Below are 24986 nucleotides of genomic sequence, written 5' to 3' on the forward strand. Positions count from 1 at the left end.
GCGTGCTCCTTTGGGCCCTCAGACATGACATCTCTCACACACCTGCTCCCTCCAGCTCCACGTCCCGATGTCTCTCACATGCCTGATCCCTCCAGCCCTGTGTCCTGACATCTCTCACAGTGGCCTGCTCCCTCGGGCCCTCGGCCCCAACGTCTCTCACACACGTCTGCTCCCTCTGGCCCCGTGCCCTGACGTCTCTCACGCATCTGTTCCCTCCAGCCCCGTGCCCAGTCTCTCACACACGGCTGCTCCCCCCAGCCCTGCGCCCTGACCTCTCTCACACGCCTGCTGCTTCTAGCTCTGTGCTCCAATGTCTCTCACACGCCTGTTCCCTCCAGTCCCATGCCCTGATGTCTCTCACGTGCCTGCTCCCTTCAGTCCTGCGCCCCCACGTCTTTCACACGCCTGATCCCTCCGGCCCTGTGTCCCGACATCTCTCAGGCGCGTGATCCCTTCAGCTGCACGCCCCGACGTCTCTCACATGCCCCCTCCCTCTGGCACTGCCTCCCAACATGTCTCACATGCCTACTCCCTCCGGCTCCACGTTCTATCGGATCCCTCCGGCCCCGAGACTCGATGTCTCTCACGTGCCTGCTCCCTCCAGCCCCGTGCCCCAACATCTCTCACACACCTGCTCCCTCTGGCCCCGTGCCCCGATGTTTCTCATGCATCTCTTCCCTCCAGCTCCGCGTCCCGACGTGTCTCACGCCCCTTCTCCCTCCAGCCCTGTGTCCCTACGTCTCTCACGCACCTGCTCCCTCCAGCCCCGTGCCCCGACATCACAAAAACGCCTACTCCCTCCAGCCCCATGCCCTGACGTCTCTCACACGCCTCCTCCCTCGAGCCACGGATAGATGTGTCCCCCTCAGCATTGGCTCAGGGTGAAATGAACTGGTATTTTCAATACATGTCTTAATGGACAAGTATCCACATAATAAATATACACCTGGAACCACAGCTACAGTCTAAGTGCAGTTGGAGAGTGCAGAAGCCACAATGGTTTATAGGAACTTCCTCTTTGATTCCAATTCCCACTGATCCACACTCCTCAGACTTTGCTTTGAGTTTTGAATTGAAATGGTCCTAAAAACCCACAGTAAAACTCAGCAACAACTGCTGTGTTTCACCCATTTCATGTAGGAATCATACACTGCCCAGAGTCCCTCAAAAGATTCATGCACTTCAGCAATTTTTTGGCATAATTTAGGCTGAGTTTTGAGTTTATAACAAAAACGCCAAGTAAGATGAGTTTTGCATGGTCTGGGGGTCTGTAATACAAGATTCTAACAGTTTTGTTCTCATCCTGGCCGGGGGATGTTTACATCCCTCTGCAAAACTGCTCCCTTTGAAATGGGAAAAAGTCATGAAAATATCAATTCCTGGGAGGAAGGTCTTCTGGTTAAAGCTCCGACAACGATTCCTTCCATGACCTTGGGCGAATCACTCGGCTGTGCCTCAATTTCCTCCCCTGGGAAACGTGATTTCAAATCTTATTGTGTGGAGACTCACTATGTCACTGTGAGGTGATGAGAGCAGTAGGTTTATAGTATTTTTCCGTTGCTACAGAAATGCAAAATTTCATCATCTTAGGTTCTGAAAAAAGTTTTCTCCCCACGCCCCTGTACTTTGGGAGTCAAGTGCTCAGCAGACACCCTTGAACACAGCATTTAATACAGGCAGCACTCTGCAAGCTTCTCTCAGGTCCAGCTGAGCGGCACCCAATGTCCTTCCTGTCCAGGCTCTGTGGCTACTCTGCTAAGCCTGCCAGCAGGGGAGACTTTCTGCTAAATGACATGGCAGCTTTTTGTAACACAGTCTGCTTTGTGGATATGCATTTACTCTCCACTAGGAACTGGACTGAGACCATCAACAGAGTTTACATAAGCCACCAAACAGCCATCAGATAGTCACATTGTTGATAGAGGCTGGATACGCACCACTGACCTAGCAAAGAAAAGTTGTAGAGTCCATTAAAAGTCCTCCAAGCCATCCAGTCATGCACGACCATACATCTGAAAGCAAAGAATGCAGGCCATAACTACAAGAGGAGGGCCTGTATCCTGGCAAGCAGTGACTCTGGGAAGATTTAGGAGTCATAGTGGATGAGGAACTAAAAACTGAGTGGCTCTGTGGCAAAAACGGCTAATGTGATGCTTGGATGTATAAACAGGAGAGTAGCAGTAGGGAGGTGATTTTACCTCTGCATACGGCTTTGGTGAGACCAATACTGGATTATGCATCCAGTTCTGGTGTCCAAATCTTAAAAAGGATGTTGAAAAATTGGAAAAGGTGCAAAAAAGAACCACTAAAATTATTCGAGGGCTGGAGAAAATGCCTGATAATGAAAGACTTAAAGAGCTCCATCTTTTCAGCTTAATAAAAAAATCAAGAAGTGACTTGATTATGGTGTACCAATACCTTCCCAAGGAGAAAATACTGGATACTAAAGGTCTCTTTAATCTAGCAGAGAAAGGCAGAACAAGAACCAACGGCTGGAAGCTGAAGTCAGACCAATCCCAATGAGAATAAGGCCCACGTTTCTAACAGGGAGGGAAATTAGCCATTAGAACAAACTCTCCAGGGAAGTGGGGGATTCGCCAATTCAACTTTTCTGGAAGATATAAATTATTGGACTCAGTATCAGGGTAACTGGGTAAAATGTAATGGTCTGTGATATACAGGAGGTCAGCCTAGGTGATTCCTTCTGGACTTAAAATCTATGACTCAATTATTCATTTCCCATGGTGAAAGTTTAAAAATCGGAAGTGCAGGTCTTCCCCCTGCCAGGCTTTACCGTGCATGGCTTCCGCACTGTGGCTATATATTGCTGGCCTGTCTGGCACCAGGAAGCATCGCCCATTGTGAGAGAGAGCCTGTTCTCACAGCTTCTGCAGCTTGATTTCTTCAGCAAAAAAAAAATGTTTGGCTAACCCTGTTGATGGATCTTTCTGAACTGAGCTGGCGGGGCTCAGCCCATTCCTAGATGACAAGTATCCACGCCACAACTGGCTGTAAATACCTCCTTGGGGGGAGTCTCAGCAGAGGCCAAGGACTGAACTAGCCATGGAGAATGAACTCCTCCTAGAGGCAGGCCCTCGTTGCTGGGCTTGGGACAGGCTGCTGTATGTGGATGCTGTGCGGGAAGCTCACACTGCTGTTAAACATGTCTGTGGATAAAGAGAACTTCAATGTCTGGGTCTGTCACTTGAGTCTCAAACTAATTCACAATAAACAAAGAGACCCAGAGTGAGTTTGCCTTTTATCATCATAATGATTTCATACTTCTCACTTTGTCTGAGCTGTGACTGCAAACATGGTAATGGAGCCATTACAGTGAACTGAGTCACCGTGCAAAACCAAACATAGTACTGTGCAAAAAGCTGGATAACATATAGCTTATCCATGCACTGGGTACTGTTAACTATGCACTGACACCATCCACAGTAACAGCTCCTTGGAGAGGGGTCCCCGTGGCCTATGTAAGCAAAGTTGTAGGTCCAGTGACATTGGACATTGGCTGCAAAGTCTCACAGATTCATAGACTTTAAGGCAGAAGGGACAAACGTGATCATCTAGTCTGACCTCCTGCACAACGCAGGCCACAGAACCCCCCCTTTCCCTCCTGTAATAGACCCCTAACCTCTGGCTGAGTTACTGAAGTCCTCAAATCGTGGAATAAAAATCAATGACACTTTTTTTAAATCAAAAAAATCGGATTTTTTTTATTTAAATCTGATTTTTTTTGATAAAATGCTTTTTGAGGAAAAAAAACTATCTTTAGATAGTTTTAATTAAGATCCATGATGAGATATCTTTGAGCTATAATGTAACAGGGATTATAAATTCTAATTCTATAGTATGAGACAATATATTCATGTAATGTTTAAGAAAAGTTTTGTAAATGAGTTCCAATAGTTCATGGATTAGGGACCCAATCTTAAGGGGGTTCCAGGGGCTTCTGTATAGATTATTTAGGTTAATCTTTCTATCTACCCAATGGGACTCAGTGCTCAGTCTAGAACAGGGGCGGGCAAACTTTTTGGCCTGAGGGCCGCATCGGGTTTCGGAATCTCCCTCCTGCTTCTTGCCCCCTGACGGCCCCCACTCTGGACTCCTGCCCCATCCAACCCCCCCGGTTCCCTGATAGCCCCCCCAGGACCACTGCCCCATCCACACACACACACACCCCACTCCCTGTCCCCTGACCGGCCCCGGAACCCTCACCGCTGACTGCCCCCTGCTGCCCCCATCCAACCCCTCCTGTCATTCCTGAGTGCCCCCCTCCCCCCGGGACCTCTGCCCCATCCACCCACCCCTTCTCCCTGACCACCCCCGGAACCCCTGCCCCTGACTGCCCCATCCAACCCCCCCCCCCTGCTTCCTGACTGCCATCCGGGACACCTGCACCCATTCAACCCCACCGTTCCCCACCCTCTGACCGCCCCGACCCCTATCCACACTCCCGCCCCCGACCACCACCCCAAACTCCCCTGCCCTCTATCCAGCCCCCCCTGCTTCTTGCCCCCTTACCGTGCTGCCTGGAGCACCAGTGGCTGGCGGGGCAGCTGTGGCTGGAGCCAGCCTTGCCACCGTGCAGCACAGAGCACCGGGTCAGGCTGCGGCTCTGCAGCTGTGCTGCCCAGCCACCGAGAGCATTGTGCCAGCAGCGCGGTGCGCTGAGCCTGCAGGGGAAGGGGAACAGCAGGGGAGGGGCCGGGGACTAGCCTCCCGGGCCAGGAGCTCAGGGGCCAGGCAAGAGGGTCCCACAGGCTGCCGTAGTTTGCCCACCTCTGGTCTAGAAGATACCATCAGAGATGCTTAGTTTTGCAGTTCTCAAACTGTGGATTTGTGTCTCCAGAGATAACATGCTTGTTAACAGCAAAAATCTTTTTAAATAAATAATATATAGAGGTGAGAAATAATGGACCTCAACTCTATTGTCCATCTGCAAATTTGTGTACACAGAGTCAATCACTTACCTCTCTCTAAAAGTGCAAAGTTTCACAAAGTTCAATGAATAGAAGATTGTTGGGGGTGGAATAGATCTGGACAAGGAGAAGAAATCTGGAGATAAATGTGAGAAGGGAGGGACAGGCAGTTGAAACAAAAGTGAAACTGTTTGAGCAGCATATTCCAGAAGTCTTGAGGTCTTTCTGAGTGTAGCCTTCATTGATTTGAGATCTACCATACCATTCTCTCACTAGAAGGGAAAACTTATAATGGCAACAGGCCGTAAAAGAGACCCAGTTTGGGAATATTTTAATGAAGTTCCTCTACCTGTGGGTAAGACAGGCATGCATGCAAAATGCAAACAGTGCAACAAAGAAATGCAAGGCCTGGTTGCCCGAATGAAACAACATCAAGAGAAGTGTTCCTTCTCAGGAGGAAGCTGCGTTGAAGATGATGAAAGGAACATGTCTGAACATGCAGGATCTTCAGGTTGGTAAACTTTTTTATTTCATACTTCTTTCTTAAGGACTGCCTGTCTTCCTTCTGGACTATTCTTGAATTCTCATGTTTGAGCAAAAAATATAGTTGTTACTCTATGGTACTATCATTTTAGATGCAGTTGTGATAAAAAATAAATAGCTGAAGTAGACAGATCTTCCTTTTACAATTTCACCTTTAAAATACACCTCTACCCCGATATAACGCGACCCGATATAACACGAATTTGGATATAATGCGGTAAAGTAGTGCTCCGAGGGGGCGGGGCTGCGCACTCCGGCAGATCAAAGCAAGTTCGATAGGGTTACCATCCATCCGGGTTTCCCCGGACATGTCCGGCTTTTTCAGCCTTAAATGGCCGTCCGGGGGGGATTTCTAATGAAGTAGAAATGTCCGGGATTTCCTCTCCTGCGGAGTGCAGCACAGCTGATTGGACGCCTGGCCTGATTGAAAGCCGCTCGCAGCCACTAGGGCCTCTAGCAGCCAGAGTCCCTCCCCCTCCCCCGCTCCCTCCTCCCCCACAGAGCAGCTCGGAAGTGTTTGAGTCCACGTGGAGCCCGCATTTCTCCCTCTGCCGGGTGAGCGGGGGGAGCAGGGCAGGCGGCGGGGGGGTGGTGTGTGGGGAGCAGGGGGCACAGAGGCTGCAGGGGCGGGGGGGCGCAGAGGCTGCAGGGCGAGTGGGGAGCAGGGGGCACAGAGGCTGCAGGAGCAGGGGGGTGTAGAGGCTGCAGGGGCAGGGCAGGCAGGGGGCGCAGAGGCTGCAGGGCGAGTGGGGAGCAGTGGGCACAGAGGCTGCAGGGGCGGGGGGGCACAGAGGCAGCAGGAGCGGGGCAGGCAGGGGGCGCAGAGGCTGCAGGGCGAGTGGGGAGCAGGGGACACAGAGGCTGCAGGGGCAGGGCAGGCAGGGGGCGCAGAGGCTGTAGGGGCAGGGCAGGCAGGGGGCGCAGAGGCTGCAGGGCGAGTGGGGAGCAGGGGGCACAGAGGCTGCAGGGGCGGGGGAGTGCAGAGGCTGCAGGGTGAGGAGGAGCAGGGCAGGCAAGGGCATAGAGGCTGCAGGGGCTGCGGGGCGAGTGGGGAGCAGGGAAGCACTTAGCAACCCCCAACCAAGATCAGAGCGGGAGGGAAGAGGGGGAATGCGGGGTGCTCAGAGGAGGGGGCAGAGTTGGGGCAGGGACTTTGGGGAAGGGGATGGAATGGGGGCGGAGAAGGGGTGGGGTTGGGGCGGGGAAGGGGGCGGGGAAGGGGCGGAGTTGGGGCAGGGCCGGGGGCGGGACCGGGGCCCCGTGGAGTGTCCTCTTTTTTAAATGTTTGAATATGGTAACCCTAAAGTTCGATATAACGTGGTTTCACCTATAACACGGTAAGTTTTTTTGGCTCCCGAGGACAGCGTTATATCGGGGTAGAGGTGTAGTACTGAGTGTCAGTGAATGCAATTAATAATACTAAATGAGCAGTATGGTAATAATAATTAAATAACAGCATTGACTTATTTTGTTTAGGAGAATCCATCCTCAACATACAGGATTCTGAAGACTATCCACCTTCAAGATCACCATCATTTTCTATAGTTTCAGAGTGATCTGCCAATGATAGTGTTTCAGTCACATCATGTATGTCACATAGTCACAGTATATCACCTGTAGCAAAAAGGGAAAAAAATCTCCATCATCCAGAAACAACCATAGATAAATTTGTGATAAGAACCAGCAGATTACAAAAAGAGGTAATTGATGAAAAAGTTGCCCGGTTTGTTTATGCAACAAACTCTCCTTTCCGTATGATTGAGAAGTTGAACCCACACTTCATTAACATGGTTCAGTCATTAAGACCAGGATACAGTCCACCCAACAGAGCAGATGTCGCAGGCAAATTGCTGGATAAAGTGTATGAAAGAGAAATTGAGCAGTGTGCAAAAGGTCTAGAGGGTGAAATTGTTAACTTGAGTCTTGATGGGTCGAGCAATGTCCACAATGATCCTGTTGTATGTGCTTGTGTGACAACAGAAGAAGGGAATGTCTTCCTTACAGAAACAATTAATATATCAGGAAATGTACACACAGCAGAATGCTTACAAGTAGCAGCAGTAAAAGCTATAACAAACTGTGAAAAAAAATTCAAATGTCTAGTACGCAGGTTAGTCACAGACAATGCTGCAAATGTATCCAAGATGAGAAGAAATTTAGAAGAGAGTCCCAAGCTAATAACATACGGTTGCAGTGTTCATTTGATGCACCTCCTGGCCAAAGACTTCAGTGTTCCAGAAATAAAGGCTAATGTTGTTGAAATTGCAAAATACTTCTGTAACAACCACTTTGCAGCAGCTGCTCTGAAAAAAGTGGGAGGAACCAAGCCAACTCTCCCACAAGACGTGCGATGGAACTCAGTAGTGGACTGTTTTGAGCACTATATCAAGAACTGGCCTAATCTGATAACAGTTTGTGAACAAAATAATGAAAAAATAAATGGCACTGTCACAGCCAAAGTTCTCAACATTGGGCTTAAGAGAAATGTTGAACACATGCTGAGTATCCTGAAGCCTATTTCTGTAGCCTTGAACAAAATGCAGGGAAATAGCTGTTTTATTGCTGACGTTGTTGAAATTTGGAAGGAACTGAGTGAGATCTTAAAAAGAGAAATATGCAATGACAGAGTTAAATTACAAGCATTAAAAAACCGAATGGGACAAGCACTATCTCCAGCTCATTTTCTTACAAATATTCTCAATACTCGGTACCAGGGTCAAACCTTAACTGCTGAAGAAGAGGAGTTGGCTATGACATGGACCTCCAGCAATCATCCCTCCATAATGCCAACTATAATAAACTTCAGAGCTAAGGATGAACCGTTCGTGAAATATATGTTTGCTGATGATGTTTTAAATAAAGTCACACCAGTGAACTGGTGGAAGTCACTTAAGCACTTGGATTCAGAGACTGTTGAAATGATGATCTCACTTTTAACAGCAGTAGCTTCTTCTGCTGGTGTAGAAAGAATATTTTCTTCCTTTGGACTAATTCATTCCAAACTGAGAAATCATTTGGGACCTGAAAAAGCAGGAAATCTTGTTTTTCTTTTCCAGATTAAGAACAAACAGGAAAATGAAGGTGAAGTCGACTAAGTTAGCTGCAGAATCCAATATTTTAAGTTTCTCATGTTGACCTGGCTGACATAGTTGATTTAATTTTTTTTTTAATATTTCATTTAACTATTTTAGGTAAAAATAATTTTAACAAAAGCAAACCTGATTTTAAAAAACTTGAATGTTTAACTAAATTCAAAAATTCATATGCTTGTTTTGTTAAAATATTATATGTTTGCTGTTGAAGAAAAATATCCAGAATACATAACGTTGTTGTTTTAAATCAAATCCACCCTGGTTTAAAGGCTTCAAGTTACAGAGAATCCACCATTTACTCTAGTTTAAACCTGCAAATGACCCGTGCCCCACGCTGCAGAGGAAGGTGAAAACCCCCAGGGTCTCTGCCAATCTGACCCAAGGGAAAATTCCTTCCTGACCCCAAATATGGTGATTAGTTAGAACCTGAGCACGTGGGCAAAACCCACCAGGCAGACACCCGGGAAAGAATTCTCTGTAGTAACTCAATGCCCCATCTCCAGCCATTGGAGATATTTGCTACTAGCAGTCACAGGTCAGCTACATGCCATTGTAGGCAGTCTCATCATTACCATCCCCTCCAGACACTTCACAAACTCAGTCTTGAAGCCAGTTAGATTTTTTGCCGCCACTGGGAGACTGTTCCAGAACCACATTCCTCTGATGGGTAGAAACCTTCATGTTATTTCAAGCCTAAACTTCTTGATGGCCAGTTTATATCCATTTGTTCTTGTGTCAACATTGGACTTAACTTAAATAACTCCTCTCCCTCCCTGGTATTTATCCCTCTGATGTATATATAGAGAGCAATCATAGCTCCCCTCAGCCTTCGTTTGGTTAGGCTAATCAAGCCAAGCTCTTTGAGTCTCCTCTCATAAGGTAGGTTTTCAATTTCTCAAATCATCCTAGTAGCCCTTCTCTGCACCTGTCCCAGTCTGATTTCATCTTTCTTAAACATATGAAACCAGAATTGCACCCAGTATACCAGATGAGGTCTCACCAATGCCTTGTTCAATGGTAAGAACACTTCCCAATCTCAACTGGAAATCTCTCTCTTGATACATCCTAGGAGGACGGCATTAGCCTTTTTCATGGCCGCATCACATTGGCAGTTCATAGTCAACCTGTGAGTAACCAATACCCCCAGGTCATTCTCCTCCTCTGTCACTTCCAACTGTTAAGTCCCCAAACTTGTTCATAACTGTTCACTATGTCATTTGGAAAGGAAAGGGTTAATATGTTACTGTAGAACCACAAAAATTTGAAATGGGAAAGACCTATTGACCTGTTAAGTTACCTAGCCTGTCCCCTACCGGTCGGCAAGATTGTTCACTGCAATATCAATCTTATATTTACATTGTAGTAACCTTCGTCCCAAAGGAACCCAAAATGCCTTACAGACTGATCTGCCAGGGTCACACTAGCCTCCAATCGAGTGAAATGGACTAGCAGTTTAACAAAGTGAAGTAACCCCATTCAGCATTTTATGACAAGTGACAAATATGCACGCCATCCTTGGCTCAGCTCATTCTGTGTTCTCTGAATCCACAGAGCAGCAAATGAGAATTTCACATTGCAAGAGCTATAGCAAACAGAGAAAACAACCTGACTTAAGGATTGAGTGTCAACTTTAGGAGTAAATCCACTGTGGTGTGTTCATTTAAATCACTCCTTTATGGCTCATTTAAGCTAGATTTGTGTATAAAACATGCAGATACAAGAGCAGCCAAGAGATAACATTTGTAAAAAAGTATTAGATAATTAAAGTGCAATAAGATCAGAAAAAGAGAGTTTTAAATGATACTACTGATGTTATTATGAGTTGGCAAAGTTTATAACCGGTTCTTTTTAACTGGATTTTATTTCAGACTGGAATAGGCAACATCTGCTGTGGATACTCTGTGCTTTTCAGGGCAACATTCTCCTCTCCAATCCACTTGTTAATATCTTTTCAACATTGCAGATTTCAGATCTGTTGCATATTCTGTACTCTTCTGCATGCATGGGCGGCGCGTGAGCCCCCTGTTCAGGGAGAGTAGCCCCCAGCTCTGCCCCTTCTGCCCAAGGACCCTCCCCTACCCCATCCCTTCTGCCCCCTCCTCCCCCGGCAGAGCCCTGAGCCCCAACCGCCCTGAGCCCCAAGCCACCGCCGGCTGGCCCATGCACCGGCCAGTCGGACAGCCCGCCAGCCCACCCAACCCCTAGCCCGCCAGCCCGCCCACCCTAGCCCCAGCCAGCTTTGGGGGAGAGGCTGAGCAAGGGCGGGGAAGAGGAGCAGTGTGAGGCTGAGCAAGGGCGGGGAAGAGGAGCAGTGTGGGTGGGGCCATGGGGGAAGTGCGGGAACGGGGTCTCAGGGCAGAGCATGGGTGGGGCCACACCTGGCTGTTTGGGGAGGCTTAGCCTCCCCTGGCCTAAGATACCCACTGCTCATGTCTGCATGTGCGACTTCCACTGATGTCAGCAGTAGTTCTACACCAGTGGTTCTCAAACTTCTGTACTGGTGACTCCTTTCACACAGCAAGCCTCTGAGTGCGACCCCCCTTATAAATTAAAAACACTTTTTAATATATTTAACACCATTATAAATGCTCGAGGCAAAGCAGGGTTTGGGGTGGAGGCTGACAGCTCGCGACCCCCCATGTAATAATGTCGCGACCCCCTGAGGGGTCCTGACCCCCAGTTTGAGAACCCCTGTTCTACACTGAATAAGTGCAAATCACTGCTTTGTGGATAGGAGATATGCTGTACATAGTGTTCAGGAAAATATTGCCTTTCTTTCGTCTGTGGATATTTTAACACTTGCTAGCTGGTGGCAACAATTTCCCTCGTGTAGATGCCTCATTTCCCGCACATTATCACAGCCAAAACTTGGCACCAAAGTGTTAGCAGCAGCTTTGCCAGCTGAGGTAATCAATCTAGGTTTGTACACCTTATAACGGATCTTCTTCCGGGGCTGAACCTACAAAGGGCAAGCCAAGCCTGTTTCAGCTGCACAACGTCTTTTGCAAACTTGCACTCCCATTGAAAAGGAACTATACTGATACCTTTAAGTCACTGCTCTCTGCTTCCCGCAACTTCTTCAACCTGAAGTCCCCCTCACAAGGGTTCAGAGCAGAAGGTGGAGCCACGCAGGCACACTTGCAATCAGGTCCTGAAGTGATGGTTTCTACGGTGTAAAAATCCTCTGCTTTGGAAGCGCCTTCATTAATCCTTTGGCAGGCGCCTCGGCCCAGAGGTCTGACCAGACACTTACACTGACAGTTGGAGCCTTCAGACACTGCTTTCACCTTGTCATAGTCACCTAGCAACTAATCACAAAAAAATCACAATGCATCAGTTTGCTCCTAACATAAGATTTTACTTTTGGTTTGCTTTGTAAAGTTTTTGAGAAAGGCTCAGATACTCTGAACCTTGCAGAAATAGGTCACTGCTGCTTACACAAATTGCTGACTAACATTTCTTCGAGAGTGCTTGGTTTTTTGCTACTTAGATATTTGGGAAAGAGGGATTTCTGATGGGGTATTTCCTTTCACCATTGGAAAAGAAACTGCTCAAGTCCAAACAGTCCTTATCTACAAAGGGTTTGGCAAAATTAAAATTTAAACAAAGGGACAGAGCCACCACAATTTATATTAAATACACTGATTCTATCAGAGTTAATCCACTGAATTCTTTGCAACTACATACAAGGTGCTCTACGTGGGTGGGTTTTAGGAGTTAAGGGAGTCAATGCGTGGTCTGGAATAATGCATAAAAGTAACCCATATACTTCCTGGTAATATATAATTTCTAATAGTCTCCTACAATTCCACGGGTTTCCTTTATAGACATTCACAGAAATCAGTCATGAAATTGAAATATAAAAATAACTTGACAGTACGTTTTCAATATTCTTCTGTATTAGCCATTTCCAAGGATAGATAATACTGCACAGTACATCTGCCAAATCTAACAGAGAACACACCCTGAACTTTGCTGCTTTACTCCAGATGCACTATTCTTGAGACAAGGTGGGGGAGGGAATATCTTTGATTGGACCAACTTCTGTTGGTGAGAGAGACAAGCTTTGAAGCTTACAGTGAACTCTTCCTCCTGTCTGATTTGCGAATAAAACATGCAGACACAGGAGCAGCCAGGAGGTCTGGTCTGAAGAAGACCTCTGTGTAAGCTGGAAAGTTTGCCTCTCTCACCAACAGAATACAAGATATGACCTCACCCACCTTCTCTGTCTAATATCCTAGGTCCAACAGGCTACAACACCGCATACATGGAATACTCTTGATTTTCAATCATTTCTTTATGATACAGAGAAGCTGTGAATTGATTCTCCAGTTCCCTATACAGCAATTCATCTGTATCCAGGGCACAATTATTCTGCTGCAGTTGCAAATAAACAAAAGGATGAATGGAATTAACTATGCAGATTGACAGGTTTCAGAGTAGCAGCCGTGTTAGTCTGTATCCGCAAAAAGAACAGGAGTACTTGTGGCACCTTAGAGACTAACAAATTTATTAGAGCATAAGCTTTCGTGGGCTACAACCCACGAAGAAGTGGATTGTAGCCCACGAAAGCTTATGCTCTAATAAATTCACTATGCAGATTGGCAATTAATTATATGCAGCAATAATCAGAATAATAAACCTCTCCTGCTCTCAGCTCCAATAACTAATCCAGTTCCCAAAACGGGAGAGCAAGACAGTTCGGATTCGTAAAGCCACAGGAATTTGGCTCTCCCTTAGCCACTCGCTGCCTTGCCGCCTCACGCCTGACCGGGAGCCACACCTTAGAGCAAGCGGGGCTGGAAGGGTTAAAGCCCCAGCGTCCTTTAGGGAAACTTGGCACCAGAGGGCCAAGTCCCAGGGCCTTTGTGCAGAGCCGGGAGAGTGACACGCCCGCACGCAGCTCCCTGGCGAGGGATCCCCAAGCCCGGTTGGTGCCAGGGCAGCTCGGCTCTGCACACTGGGGGAGAAAGGTTACCTGAGATAAGATGTTCTCTTGGTTGTCCGCCTCGTTTTGCAGGGGCTCCTCCTCTGGGACCCCCTCCGGCTGCGTGGTGCGGGCCGAGCCGGGCCGGGCGGGGGTCGCAGTCGGGGGGGCGCCCCTGCCCGCAGCCACGAGCGCAGCGCAGCAGCACAGCAGCACCAGGGGCTGAGCCATGGAGGCAGCGGGCAGGGCGGCCTCAGCGGAGATCTCGGCTCCGAGCGCTCCCTCAGGCTAGGTGCGCGGCAAGGGCCGCTGCCGGGGCGCGCCGTGCATGCCCTCCGGGGAGGGCGCAGGGCTCCGCTTGCGCAGCCGGGTGCGCTTCCCTGGCGAGTGTCGGCAGAGCGCGCCGGGTTGGCGGCTGGCTGGGCTCGGCTGCAGGGCAGGGGGCGGGAGGAGGAGCCTGGCTATTGTGTCTCTGCTCGGCCGAAGCAAGGACAGAGGAGGAGCAGACCGGGCTAGCGGTTGGCACCGGCGCCTGGAAGCTGGAGGTCCCGCGCCCGCCCCAAGGGTCTGAACCCCTCCGCCCCGTGGCTGCCCGTTCACCTCGGGCAGGTGCCGTGCACCGGGGATGGCAGGTTGGGGCAGCGTTCAGAGGGCGCTCGGCAGAGCCCAGGGCAGTGAGCCCATCCCCGCTGGGCTGCCATCTCCCCAGAGCCCTGTATCAAAGGGATGGGGGCGCCCTGGGCACGAGGGCATTGCCATCCCTCCCCTGCGCTGAGGGGCTGGGGCTGCCACCCCACCCCAATCCCATCAATGCTCTGTCCAGCCAGGGACCCCTCCCCAGCTGCCCACAGGACAGTGGCAGCTGGTCCCCACACTAGCTGTGCCAGCCAGCCTAGCACTGAGCACTGTGACAGTCACCAGGCAGGCCACAGCTGAGGAGAGGGACTATATGGGTTAATGCAAGAGCGGGTGCGAGAGGCTGTGCCCGAGGCCCTAACCTCAGGCTTGGCACATGGCTCCCCTGCACAGACAGAGACAACGGGCGGGCTCCAGGGGAAGGGAACGGAGAGGGGAGCTCTCACCCATCCCTCTGGCAGAGACTTGGGAGGCACAACAGCATCCATGCAGGAGGGGGAGCCCCAGAGAACCTCTGCGGCACAGTATGGGTCCTGGTGCAGGAGCTTAGGGGTGGCAGGCACTGTGCTGGCCGCCAGCAGAGCGCATTCACACAGCTTAGGGTTCCGGGTGCGATTTCCCCCATCTCCAGGGAAGGTGAGGGAGGCAGCTAGAAGGGCTGCTTAGGGCTGGAGGGAGGCAAGGACTGCTGGGTGGGTGAGATGTTGGATGGGCGCTGTATGCGTAGTGGGGGAACCAGGGTTTCTGGATGGCCGATGGAGGTAGCCAAGTGGTTGCTGGGGGTTACCTGACTGGGGCTGGAGCTGTGTGTAAGAGCTGGGGTAGGTGGGCACTGGTGTGGCTGTGGGTAGCTAGGAAGTGTCTGTGTAACACAGACAGACCCCAGTCATCAGCAGGCGGGATCGAACCAGTGACCTCTGGAGCTAAATGCATGAGCTAAAAGCCACATGGCCCTTAGCTAAGGCTATAGAGCAGACTCATTAGTCTCTAAGTGGTCTCAGTGCCACTAGAGGGGACAGAGCAGCATACCCAGAAGGTGTGTGGGTTACATCTGTCAGGGGGTTAGTGCTGTGCTTGTCCCTGCCCGACTGAGGGGTAGCTGGTGGGGAGGTTTCTGAGGGTAGCTCTGGAGAGGTGCTGGTGAGGTTAATGCTGGATTAGTGGGGAGGGTTCTGGGGAAACTGCGCAGCAGCGTGTCAGGAGATAATAGTATTAGAACTAACAGCACATAAAGGCCACCTGAGATCCAGGCCCCTTGTGCCAGGTGCTGCACAGATGCAAGATGAGAGGTGATCTCTGCCCCCATACGCTCACAGCCTGAATAGCCGAGGCAGACAATAAGTTGGGGTGGGGAAGGTTACAGCCCATGCAGAGCAAACTAGCATCCTGTTGTGCCTGGGTTTTTTGGAGGGGATGTTTGTTTTTCATGTATGTTAATCAGTTGGGAAGGGTCAGAGACAAAGGAGGAAGGTGGGCCCGGCCTTAGGGGTGGGCCACCCAGGCAACCACCCAGAGGTGCCATGGTCAAGGGGACAGAGGTGTGTGCTGCTGGTGTAGTCAGAAACTGCTCACACCTGGCAGGGGAGTGCTACGTGGGGGGATGCCTAGATTTCTCCCTGATTCCTCCCAGCAGAGGAATGTGGGGGAGGGTGCGCCAGCGAGCAATGGCACACAGATACTGCTCGCCTCCTCCCAACCTTCCTCTGCAGCCCCCTAGGGGGCTGTGAGTCGGGAAGCGAGGAGCAACATCAAGCACTCTATATATCCAGGTCACTTTCCCCACCTGGGCTGTTCTGTGAGGTGAGCATCAGGAACTGCTGTCCTTCCCTTACGCAGACCAGGTGGCGAAAGTGACCTGGATGCAGAGAGTGCTGATGTTCCTTGCTCCCTCTCAGAGCCCCCTAGCCATGCACAGAGGAGCAGCATTCAAGGGGGGAGCAGCCAGTCGCTCTGTGCATCCAGGTCAGTTTCCCATGTGATCGCAGGAAGGGGATGCAGGGATTAAGGGTGAAGGGGGGTGAAGAGCCCATGGGGGCCAAGGACAATGGGAGGCACCCACAAGGGCCAGGGACAATGGGGGAGGCACAGCACTCATGGGGGTCAAAGGCACCAAAATACAAGTTCACCGAGGGCACCATTTTCCCTAAGGCTGGCCCTGGAGGGAGGGGACCGGGCAGGGGGAGCAGGAGGGAGGGGGAGAATGTGGGGCAGCTGGAGCAGTTGGAGGCAGCAGCCAATCTGCAGAGGGGAGCAAATGTCCAAAGTGATCACTGCAGGCAGCACCCTTTACTAGTGTGCTATGGATGGTCCCTGCTGCCCTGCACTGCCAGCTGAGTCTCTCCCCCGAACATGTGGGGCTGGCTGGCAGTGGGAGCACTCAGAAGAGGGAGAGAGAGCCAGTCCCCTGCCTGCAGAGCAGGTCTCAACAGCCCCAGAGACTGGGAGAATCAACTGCAAGCGATCCTGTGGGCAGGCATGACAGACGGTGAGTGTCACACAGGAGGCTGGACATGTGGTGTAGGCCCCACTGTGTGGTATTTCTTGCAGTTTTATCATGTCTTCTGGTTTTTTATGGCTTTTTTAAGCCCCAGCTCCTGGAGTCATGGGAATACACTTGAATCCCAGCTTTCATTTTTAAAAGTCCATTTCTAGCCCTCTTGGTTGCACCATAATGCCTCAAAACACAGCCCCTAAAGGCTATGACACCAGAAGGCAAATAAACAGAACCTAGATGTTTTTTAAAATTTCCTGTTTTTTAAGCCAATCTTGCGTTTTCTGGAACCTGGCTCATGGCTTTTGAATGCTTCAGGTGGGCAACACTGCAGCCCTAAAAGACATGCATTTGCAATACAGTATGGTTTCAGAAAAGGGCAGTGCCATTTTTGGGTTGCATATGCAAAGGCATCACATCATAGAAGGGGGATTTACTCACCTTTTCTCTCTGTGCAGCTACACCTGGACTAGGGTATTTAATGTTGGGCTCCAACAGAAAGAGCTGACAAGTGGGAAGCAGTTCAGAGGAAAGCAACTACAGCCACAGTGTGATAGAGGGACTGAGTGATGAGGACAGATTAAAATATGTGTAGTATGGCTAAGTGAAGACTTCAGTGGGGTGTGTATGGAGGGTGACGGAAATGAAAGCACTCTGCAGATATTTGGAGAGTGAAAGCACCAGCTAGGCTGAAGAGCTATGGAGGGTGAAATATGAGGGCAGTGGTTAAAGATCAGAATAAACGGGGGATTTTCCCAGTGCGGGAGGCTGTATGTCATCATGGGCACTAGCACATGGCGAAGTGACCCTCTGTCATATTGTGTGATAGGACACAACACAGGAAGGAGAACAGGGCCAATGGAATAACAGTATCTGAAAAGAGACCATGTCCCCAAACATGCCCATAGTTAGCCTCGCAAAAGTGTGCATGGCACGCACAGAGCAGGGAATACTGGCCCTTCAGAGCTGAGCAGGGAAGTCTCTGAAGCTGTTCTGCCTTGTTCCAGAAGTCGTACTGCAAAGACAGACCCATGGGACAAAAGACTCAACCCTTGGGTGAGAGGAAGTGATCCCAGCATGACGGTTTGGTCTGAGACACAGCTCAAACTCAGATTCTAGGGTCAGGAACCTAGGCCTTGAAGGCGGGTGGGGCAAGGCTCCCCTCTCCGCCACAAGGACTTCTGGGAAGCGTAGTCCCCAGGGGAGTCAGGGACATGGAAAATGTAGGCCTCTACATTGCAAGATTTGCTGGGAACAAGAGCAAGACATAAGCAGTGTCCTTCCTTGTCAGGGGAAGTGTGGAGGGAGCCAGAGCGGTTGGTGGTCTCTTCCAGAGCCGGACAGAGCCCTACCTGCTTCACTGGCCTGAAATTTTGGGCAGCCAGAATCCAGACAGCCAGTGGGAATGTGAGGTGGGCGAAACCTCAGAAAAGGCAATTCTGGGTTCTGTAAAAACTCCATGGGTTGGCCTTCTGCAGCCACTGGCCTGAAAGCAAGACCATCTTTTCTGCTTCCCCTCTAGATGCCCTCATACCCTGCCATGGAGTGGCAAGAGAGGGTGCTGGTGGGAAGGCCTGGGTCCCAGAAAACTCCTCTGCCAAGCACCAATGCAGCCTGTTGCTCCCACTGCAGTTCCCCAAGCAGCCCATGAAGAGGCAGAAAGGGGGGTTCAGGGAGAGCTGAGCTCAAACGAGGGAGAAGGGAAGAAACTCTCCCTCTGCTTTTAGTGGAGGACAGGACCTGTGATCTCCAGCATTCCCATTTTATTTTAATCACAGCTGAGCCAGGCTAAGCACTAATGGCAGGCCCTGAGAGCAGCTCTCGGTTGCTGGGCTGATATCCAGCACAATTGTGCGAAGGGAAGGGACATGCTTCTCTGAAGTATCCAGCTCCGCACGTCCGGCTTGCTGGGCTGTTGTCAAGGTACAAGCCTCTCCAAGTTTACTGGCTCAAGGCTCAGGCTCTGTGAAGTCACTGACTTAGCACCTTCCTCTGGCTTGCTGGCCTGCTGTCCAGGGACGTCACTAGCTCAGCGATTTCACCACTCTGGGCTGATGTCAAAGCTGGCTTCTGTGCAGGTGACCAGCTCACTCCTGTCAGTGTGAACCTTTCTTGGCTTATGTCAAGGCACAGGCTCTATACGGTCACAGGCTCAGCTCTGCGAGCTGGCTGGTCTGATATCAAGGGATAAGTTCGTTGTATCAGCACCTGTAGTTTGTCGTGCTTACATGAAGGCCCCGATCATTAGGGCATCAGGCCAGCCAGAGGACTTCCTGTGGTTAATGATTCAATGTCTCTGGCTTGCTGCTCTCAGGCCTTTGTAGAGATGCTGACTGAGCACATCAAGTTCTCTGGCCACTGTGAGATCCCTGGACAAGCACCTAGACTTGGATGTCATTAGTTCCTCACTCCTTGGTGGCCTATTAGCTAGCCGGCTGTCCCCATTTAACAGATGGGGATCTGAGGCACAAGTGACGAGTGCAAGGATGCACAGGGGTCTGTGGCTGACCCCGGGATTGAACCAGGTCTCCTGAGTCCCAGTACACTGCCCTATCTCACCAGGCTGTGGGGAAGACACAAAGCCATTAACGGCTGTGAGGGGCTCAGCTGCTGCATGACCCCTGGTGTAGAGAGAGGGGCTGGGCACAGGCCTTGTGTATGGTGCTGGCTCAGGAGTGATGATCCCGTTTTAGCCAATAAAGAGGAACAAGCTATAACTAAAGCCCTCGACTGGCCATGTGAATCCTAGTGCTTTGATTTAAAACAAACCCAAGACCCACAAAACACCAGTTAGAGGAAGGAAACTTTATGAAAGACAAGGTGGGGCCAGCAGGGGCCCAGGGTATCCTGGAACTGGGTGCAGTGCAGCCACTACAGTTAATCCCTCGCTGTGTAGCTGAGGGCAAGCGTTGTTCTTGCTGAACTAGTCAATATTTCCTCATGAGTTAAAAATATAAACCACAGTCAGAGAATGAACTCCCACCTTCCTGGTATATTGCACAGACTCCTCCTGGATCCTCACACCCCATGCAATCCAATAGGGGGGATAACAAGTTTTTAACATTGTAGGGAAAAAGATAACAGGACCCTAATACTTCTGCCTGCATTGACCTGATTGCCTTCTTGGTTTCCCACTTCCCCAGTTTTTGCAGAGGGGCAATGCCATTGGGGGAATAGAAGCTATGCTAGGATCCAAACACTTCCCGCCATATTGGAAGTAATGTCCTGTTGGACCCTAACATAACAACACACCATTGTGTGCCATTCATCACTAGGGACCCATACATTCTCTACCACACTGCTTGATGGACCCAACAGACCTGTGCTTTAGGGTTGGAGCTGATGCCATCTTAGGGTTGTGCTATAGTTAGCATTAGGGGGCTGGAGCTAAGATGTAGTTCAGGGATGAGTGACAGGGTGAGATTAATGGATTAGTTTGGATCAGAGGTGAGGGTCCGTGTGAATGGTTACGGTTTATCAGGTTAGTGGTTCAGTATAGGGCAGGGTGAGCATTACATACTGAAAAGTTATTTATAAGAGATCATAGCAATCGGAGGCCCAATATCCTGTAAAAAACCAACAAGGAGTCTGGTGGCACCTTAAAGACTAACAGATTTATTTGGGCATAAGCTTTCGTGGGTAAAAACCTCACTTCTTCAGATGCATCAATATCCTGTGATAGCTCCCACAGACATGAGAGGATACCCCCATTCACCCCCTCCTCTGAAGCTGGGGCCAGGGTCAGCTCTAGGCACCAGCAAACCAAGCACGTGCTTGGGGCGGCACATTTTCAAGGGCGGCATTCTGGCCATCTTTTTTTTTTTTTCTTCTTTGGGCGGCAAAAGCCTAGAGCCAGCCCGGGCAGCAGCAGCGCGTCGTGCGCGGAGGGCGCCCTGGTGCCGCTGCAGTTCGCACCGCGGGGGAGCAGCGCCCACACCTTGTGGCTGGGCCGGGCAGGCTCCTAGCGGGGGACACTCGGGCTGGGGGCCGCCCCTCGGGGCACACGGAGCCGCCTGCAGATGCCGCAGGGCGGCCGCCCCCCAGTGCCGCAGCCAGGGCTGGGCGAAGCAGCCCGAGCCACCCAGGGACTGCGGCAGGACGGCCAGAAGCAGCAGCAGCAGCGGGGCCATAATGGGCGGGGCGCTGCCGTGCGGGGCCCGGGGCCCGCTCTCTGGGGCTCCACTCCCTCTGGGGCTACCCTGGTCTGGCTCCTCAGCCCCCTGCCGGGGCGGTCCCCCGTCTCTACCCTCCCGGGTTCTGGCCGGTCCTGGAGGTGGGATCCCTGGCTGGAGGGACCCTGGGTTGAGGCGCGGCCCGGGAGCCCCGCTGCTTACCCCAACCCTGCCAGCGCCGGACCGGCTGGAGGCAAGGGGGGAGCAGGCGGGGTCAGCACTGGTGGGGGGAGCCCAGGGCTGGGGCGGCAGTGGGTGCGGGTGGGGTGGGGGAGAGAGCCCAGCGCTGGAGCGGCAGGGGGTGGGGTGGGGTGGGGTGGGGGAGAGAGCCCAGCGCTGGGGCGGCAGGGGGTGCGGGTGGGGGAGGACACTGGTGGGGAGGTGAGAGCCCAGGGCTGGGGTGGGGGGCGGCCAAAAAATGTTTTGCTTGCGGCGGCAAAAAACCTAGAGCCGGCCCTGGCTGGGGCACACCTTTCCCCAAACTGGGCTGTGTAGGAGTTCTACAGCAGCCCCAGCTGGCAATAGGGGAGCACATTTTCAGGTCCTGGCTGTCACAGCCCATTGAACACAGGCCAAGGATTATATGCATCCGAAGAAGTGGGCTGTAGCCCACGAAAGCTTATGCTCTAATAAATTTGTTAGTCTCTAAGGTGCCACAAGTACTCCTGTTCTTTTTTTAGGCCAAGGATTGAGACTCCCGCTCTCCCCCAGCTGCTGCTTTGCAGCCTGGTCTCTCCGAGATTCCCAAGATGAGAGCACAGTGCCACCTGGTGGCAGCTACATGACTCTATTTTACTCACTACTGCCTGGAACCTGATTTTCTGACTTTCTCCTAAGAGCATATGCTGTGATATCTGAGTGCCTGGCTGTAGATAGCAGATTTCTTGGTGTGTTTGGAATGCTTACTGGATCTATGAAGGTAGATGTGGTGGTCCGTGGATTTCTTGTATGTAGTTGTCTGTATGGTTCCATTGTTGAAGCTGATCGTAGTGTCCAGGAAGTTAATGTTGGTGTAGGAGTGGTCTGAGTTTAATGGACGGGTGGTGGTTGTTGAAGTTGTGGTGGAAATCTGTGAGGGAGTTTGGATCATCTGGCCAGAGGATGAAAATATCATCAATGTAGCTCAAGTATATCATTGGTTTCATGTTGCATTTGTCCAGAAATTCTTCTTCAAAGTGGCCCATGAAAAAGTTGGCACAGTGGGGAATCTTCCTAGTGCTATGGCTGTTCCCATGGTTTTGACAAAGTGTTTGTTGAATGTAAAATTGTTGTGGGTGAGGATGAGTTTGGCAATTGTTTGGGGTGGATATCTGAGGTGAGTGTCCATTATCTGGTAAATATTTGAGACAAGCAGCTATGCCATCATTGTGAGGGATGTTGGCGTATAAAAAAGTGACATCCATGATGGCAAAGATGGTGTAGGGAGGTTGCTAATGTTGCAGAGTTTCCAGAGGAAGTCAGTTGTGTCCTGGAGGAAGCTGCCCCTTTGTGTGGTGAGTGTTTTGAGGATGGTTTCTATGAGTCCCAATATTCCTTTGGTAAGAGTGCCGTGGACAGATATGATGGATCTGCCTGGGTTCCCTTGTTTGGGAAGCATGTAAAAGGTCCATGGGGTGGATTCATGGGGGACGAGGTTGTAGAGTTTCTCTTGGAGTTGTTTGGGGGAAGGATTTGATGAGATCCTTAAATTCCTGGGTGAATTGTGGTCTTCTTTGAGTTCTTTATAGTAGGTGGGGTCAGAAAGGTGTTAATTTGCCTTGTTGCCATAGTCTTCATGGTTAAGGACTACAGGGGTGCCCACTTTGTCTGTTGGTTTGATCACTATTTGGTGGTTGGATTTCAGGGACTCTATAACTGTCCTCTCTGCAGTGGAGCGATTATAGTGGATGTGAAGTTTGTTAAGGATTTCAGTCATTTTTTTCCTGAAGCAATTGATGTAACGATCAAGAGTGTGATTTCATCCACTCTGTGGGGTGTTCAGTCAGATAATTCTTTTTTCTTATAACTGTTGGTCAGGACATGGTAGGTATGGGTGATGTCGACATTGTTATGAAAGAATTCTTTGAGGCAGAGCCAGCGGAAGAATTCTTCTAATTTTCCACATGTTAGTATGGATTCAGGTTCTGTGGTGGAGCAGAAGTTCAGTCCTTTGGAGAGTACAGATAATTTAGCTCTGGTTAGGGGAAGTCTTGATAAATTGATGAGGTCGGGTTGTTGTATAGTGCCTCTGTGGAAGGTCCTGGCACTATGGTTTCTCCTGGATGTGGTGTTTTGTGGGTTGTGGAATTGTTGTAGTTGGTTCCACTTTTTGTTTTTGGGTTTGATGGCTGTCATCAGGTTTTTTGAATGGTTGTTTTGGGTTTCTTGCATGATTTCCAGGTAAGTTTCTTCCAGTGTGTGGGAGCTTGTATTGATTTCTTGTCTGACATGATTCCTTCTGGAGTGTCTGAGGTGCAGCAAGTTGTTCCTCATTTTTTCTCAAGGCCTTGTGCAGAGCTGTTCAGCATATTTGGACGTGTATGTAGTGGTCAAAGGGATATAGATGACAGAAAAATAATAGACAAAAACACCATATCACCTGTGGGTGAGCCCTTCTCACAAAGCGATCACTCTACAGTCCTCATCCTCAAAGGAAACCTGCATGCCTTCAAAAGATGAGCCTGGGAGCATAAATTCATAACTTTGCTAGACACTAAAAATCTTGGCCTGAACAGAGACACTGGATTTATGACTTATTATAACAAGCCATAACCCACTTAAACCGCCTCTCCAGCTTTTTTCCCCCATTCCCCCTAAGACTGCAGAGGTGTCACTGGGTCACTCCACCTTGAATGGTCTCTTGAAATATATGTTAACTAGGTTTACTAAACAGTCTGTTCCACTTTGTATGTAGCTGTGACAGTGAGTACATTTCCCAGCCCTGCAGAAGAGCTCTGTGGGGCTCAAAAGCTTGTCTCTCTCACCAGCAGAAGATGGTCTGATAAAAAATATTGCCTCCCCCACCTTGTCTTGCTACTCTGGCTATGGCCATTGTCCGAGGCACCTATAGATGCACTGGAGAAAAATATGTGGCTGGACGGGCAATGGGCCAGTGGAGCTAACGGCCCTTCACAGTCTGTAGCTGCTGCTTTTGTGATCCAGCATCTGTCTCTGGGACCCTGGCTGGCATACTCTAGTTACTCTTTCCTTCATCACATGTGCTGGGGACTGAGCCGCTAGCTGCAGGCCTTCTTTGGAGGATGCGTCTCCAGAGCAAAGCACATGGTGTTTACAAAGAGACCGATTCCCCTGGGCCCGAGTGTCTCCCACAAGAGGTCGTTAGAATCTGAGCTGAATGTGAACTCCTACCTCTCCCGCCCTTCAGCCCGGTGGCTTTTTCCCAATGGCCACTCACCCGCACAGACCCATTCAGCTAGACACACCCTGCACCTGCCTTGCGGGGCAGGGGTAGAGAGAGGACATTGGCCTGGTGTAAAGAACAGGAGCATCTGTAGGTCCCTGCTGCACTTGGCATGGCTCAGCGCACAGGGGCTGTGAGCTGTCTTTGTGCTCTGGGCCCAGCAAGGGATGTATGTCCCGAGGGAGCTGGGATTGTCGGGACCTAGGGATGCTCCTGCCATGGGCTCTGTCTCCCGAGTCTTGGCACGCTCACTGGGCTGGTGGGGTTGCCACACCTACCCGGGGCATTCTCACGGGGCCAAGGCTGGGCCTTGCCCTCTAGTTTCTCAGCTGGCTGCTTCCTATGGATCATTTCTGCTTCAGCTCCTTCCCAAGCCAGCTTCCCATGCAGTAATCTGTGCTGTGCAGCTCCTTCCCAGAGCCCCATGCCTAGTGTCTGGCTCTGGCCCAGCCTCCACCTCCTAGGCGATTAGCCATCTCCAGGCAGCAGCAGAGCCAGGGAACAGGCATGCTGGGGTTGGGGAAGGAGCAATAGTGACTTGAGCAGCCCCGCTGCAGGGCGGGGGCAGGCTGGGCTGTGGGGCCAGGTAGAGCTGCTCCTCTCCTGCTGGCAGGGAGACAAAGGGGCTGCCAGCCTCCCAGCAGCTGCAGGTGCTTTGGGTGTTTCCTTGCTGTGTCCTGCGGTCCGGGGGGGCGTGGGCTCTTCCCTGCAGGCCAATGAGAGGGAAAGGAGTGAACCATGCAAAAGAGGCGTGACTTGAGCCTGCCTTCAGAAAACTCCCTGCTCCAGTGCTGCAT

The 24986-nt window shown here is 50.8% G+C and overlaps 1 protein-coding gene across 1 annotated transcript in view; it reads right to left on the bottom strand.

Annotated features, from left to right (window-relative positions):
* OLFML2B (olfactomedin like 2B) overlaps nt 1-13813 on the bottom strand; it is a 110147-nt gene extending 96334 nt beyond the window's left edge. The window contains exons 1-2 of the mRNA XM_026656107.1: nt 13542-13813; nt 11608-11871 (exon numbers count right to left, since the gene is read on the bottom strand). Of these exons, the coding sequence (XP_026511892.1) occupies nt 11608-11871; nt 13542-13721 (444 nt within the window). The 5' untranslated portion in view covers nt 13722-13813. The remainder of the gene's footprint in view (nt 1-11607; nt 11872-13541) is intronic.
* Between the last annotated feature and the right edge of the window lie 11173 nt (nt 13814-24986).

Source organism: Terrapene carolina, unplaced genomic scaffold, assembly GCF_002925995.2.
Source record: "Terrapene carolina triunguis isolate 2854851 unplaced genomic scaffold, T_m_triunguis-2.0 Scaffold212, whole genome shotgun sequence".
In the NCBI taxonomy this organism is placed as follows: domain Eukaryota; kingdom Metazoa; phylum Chordata; order Testudines; family Emydidae; genus Terrapene; species Terrapene triunguis.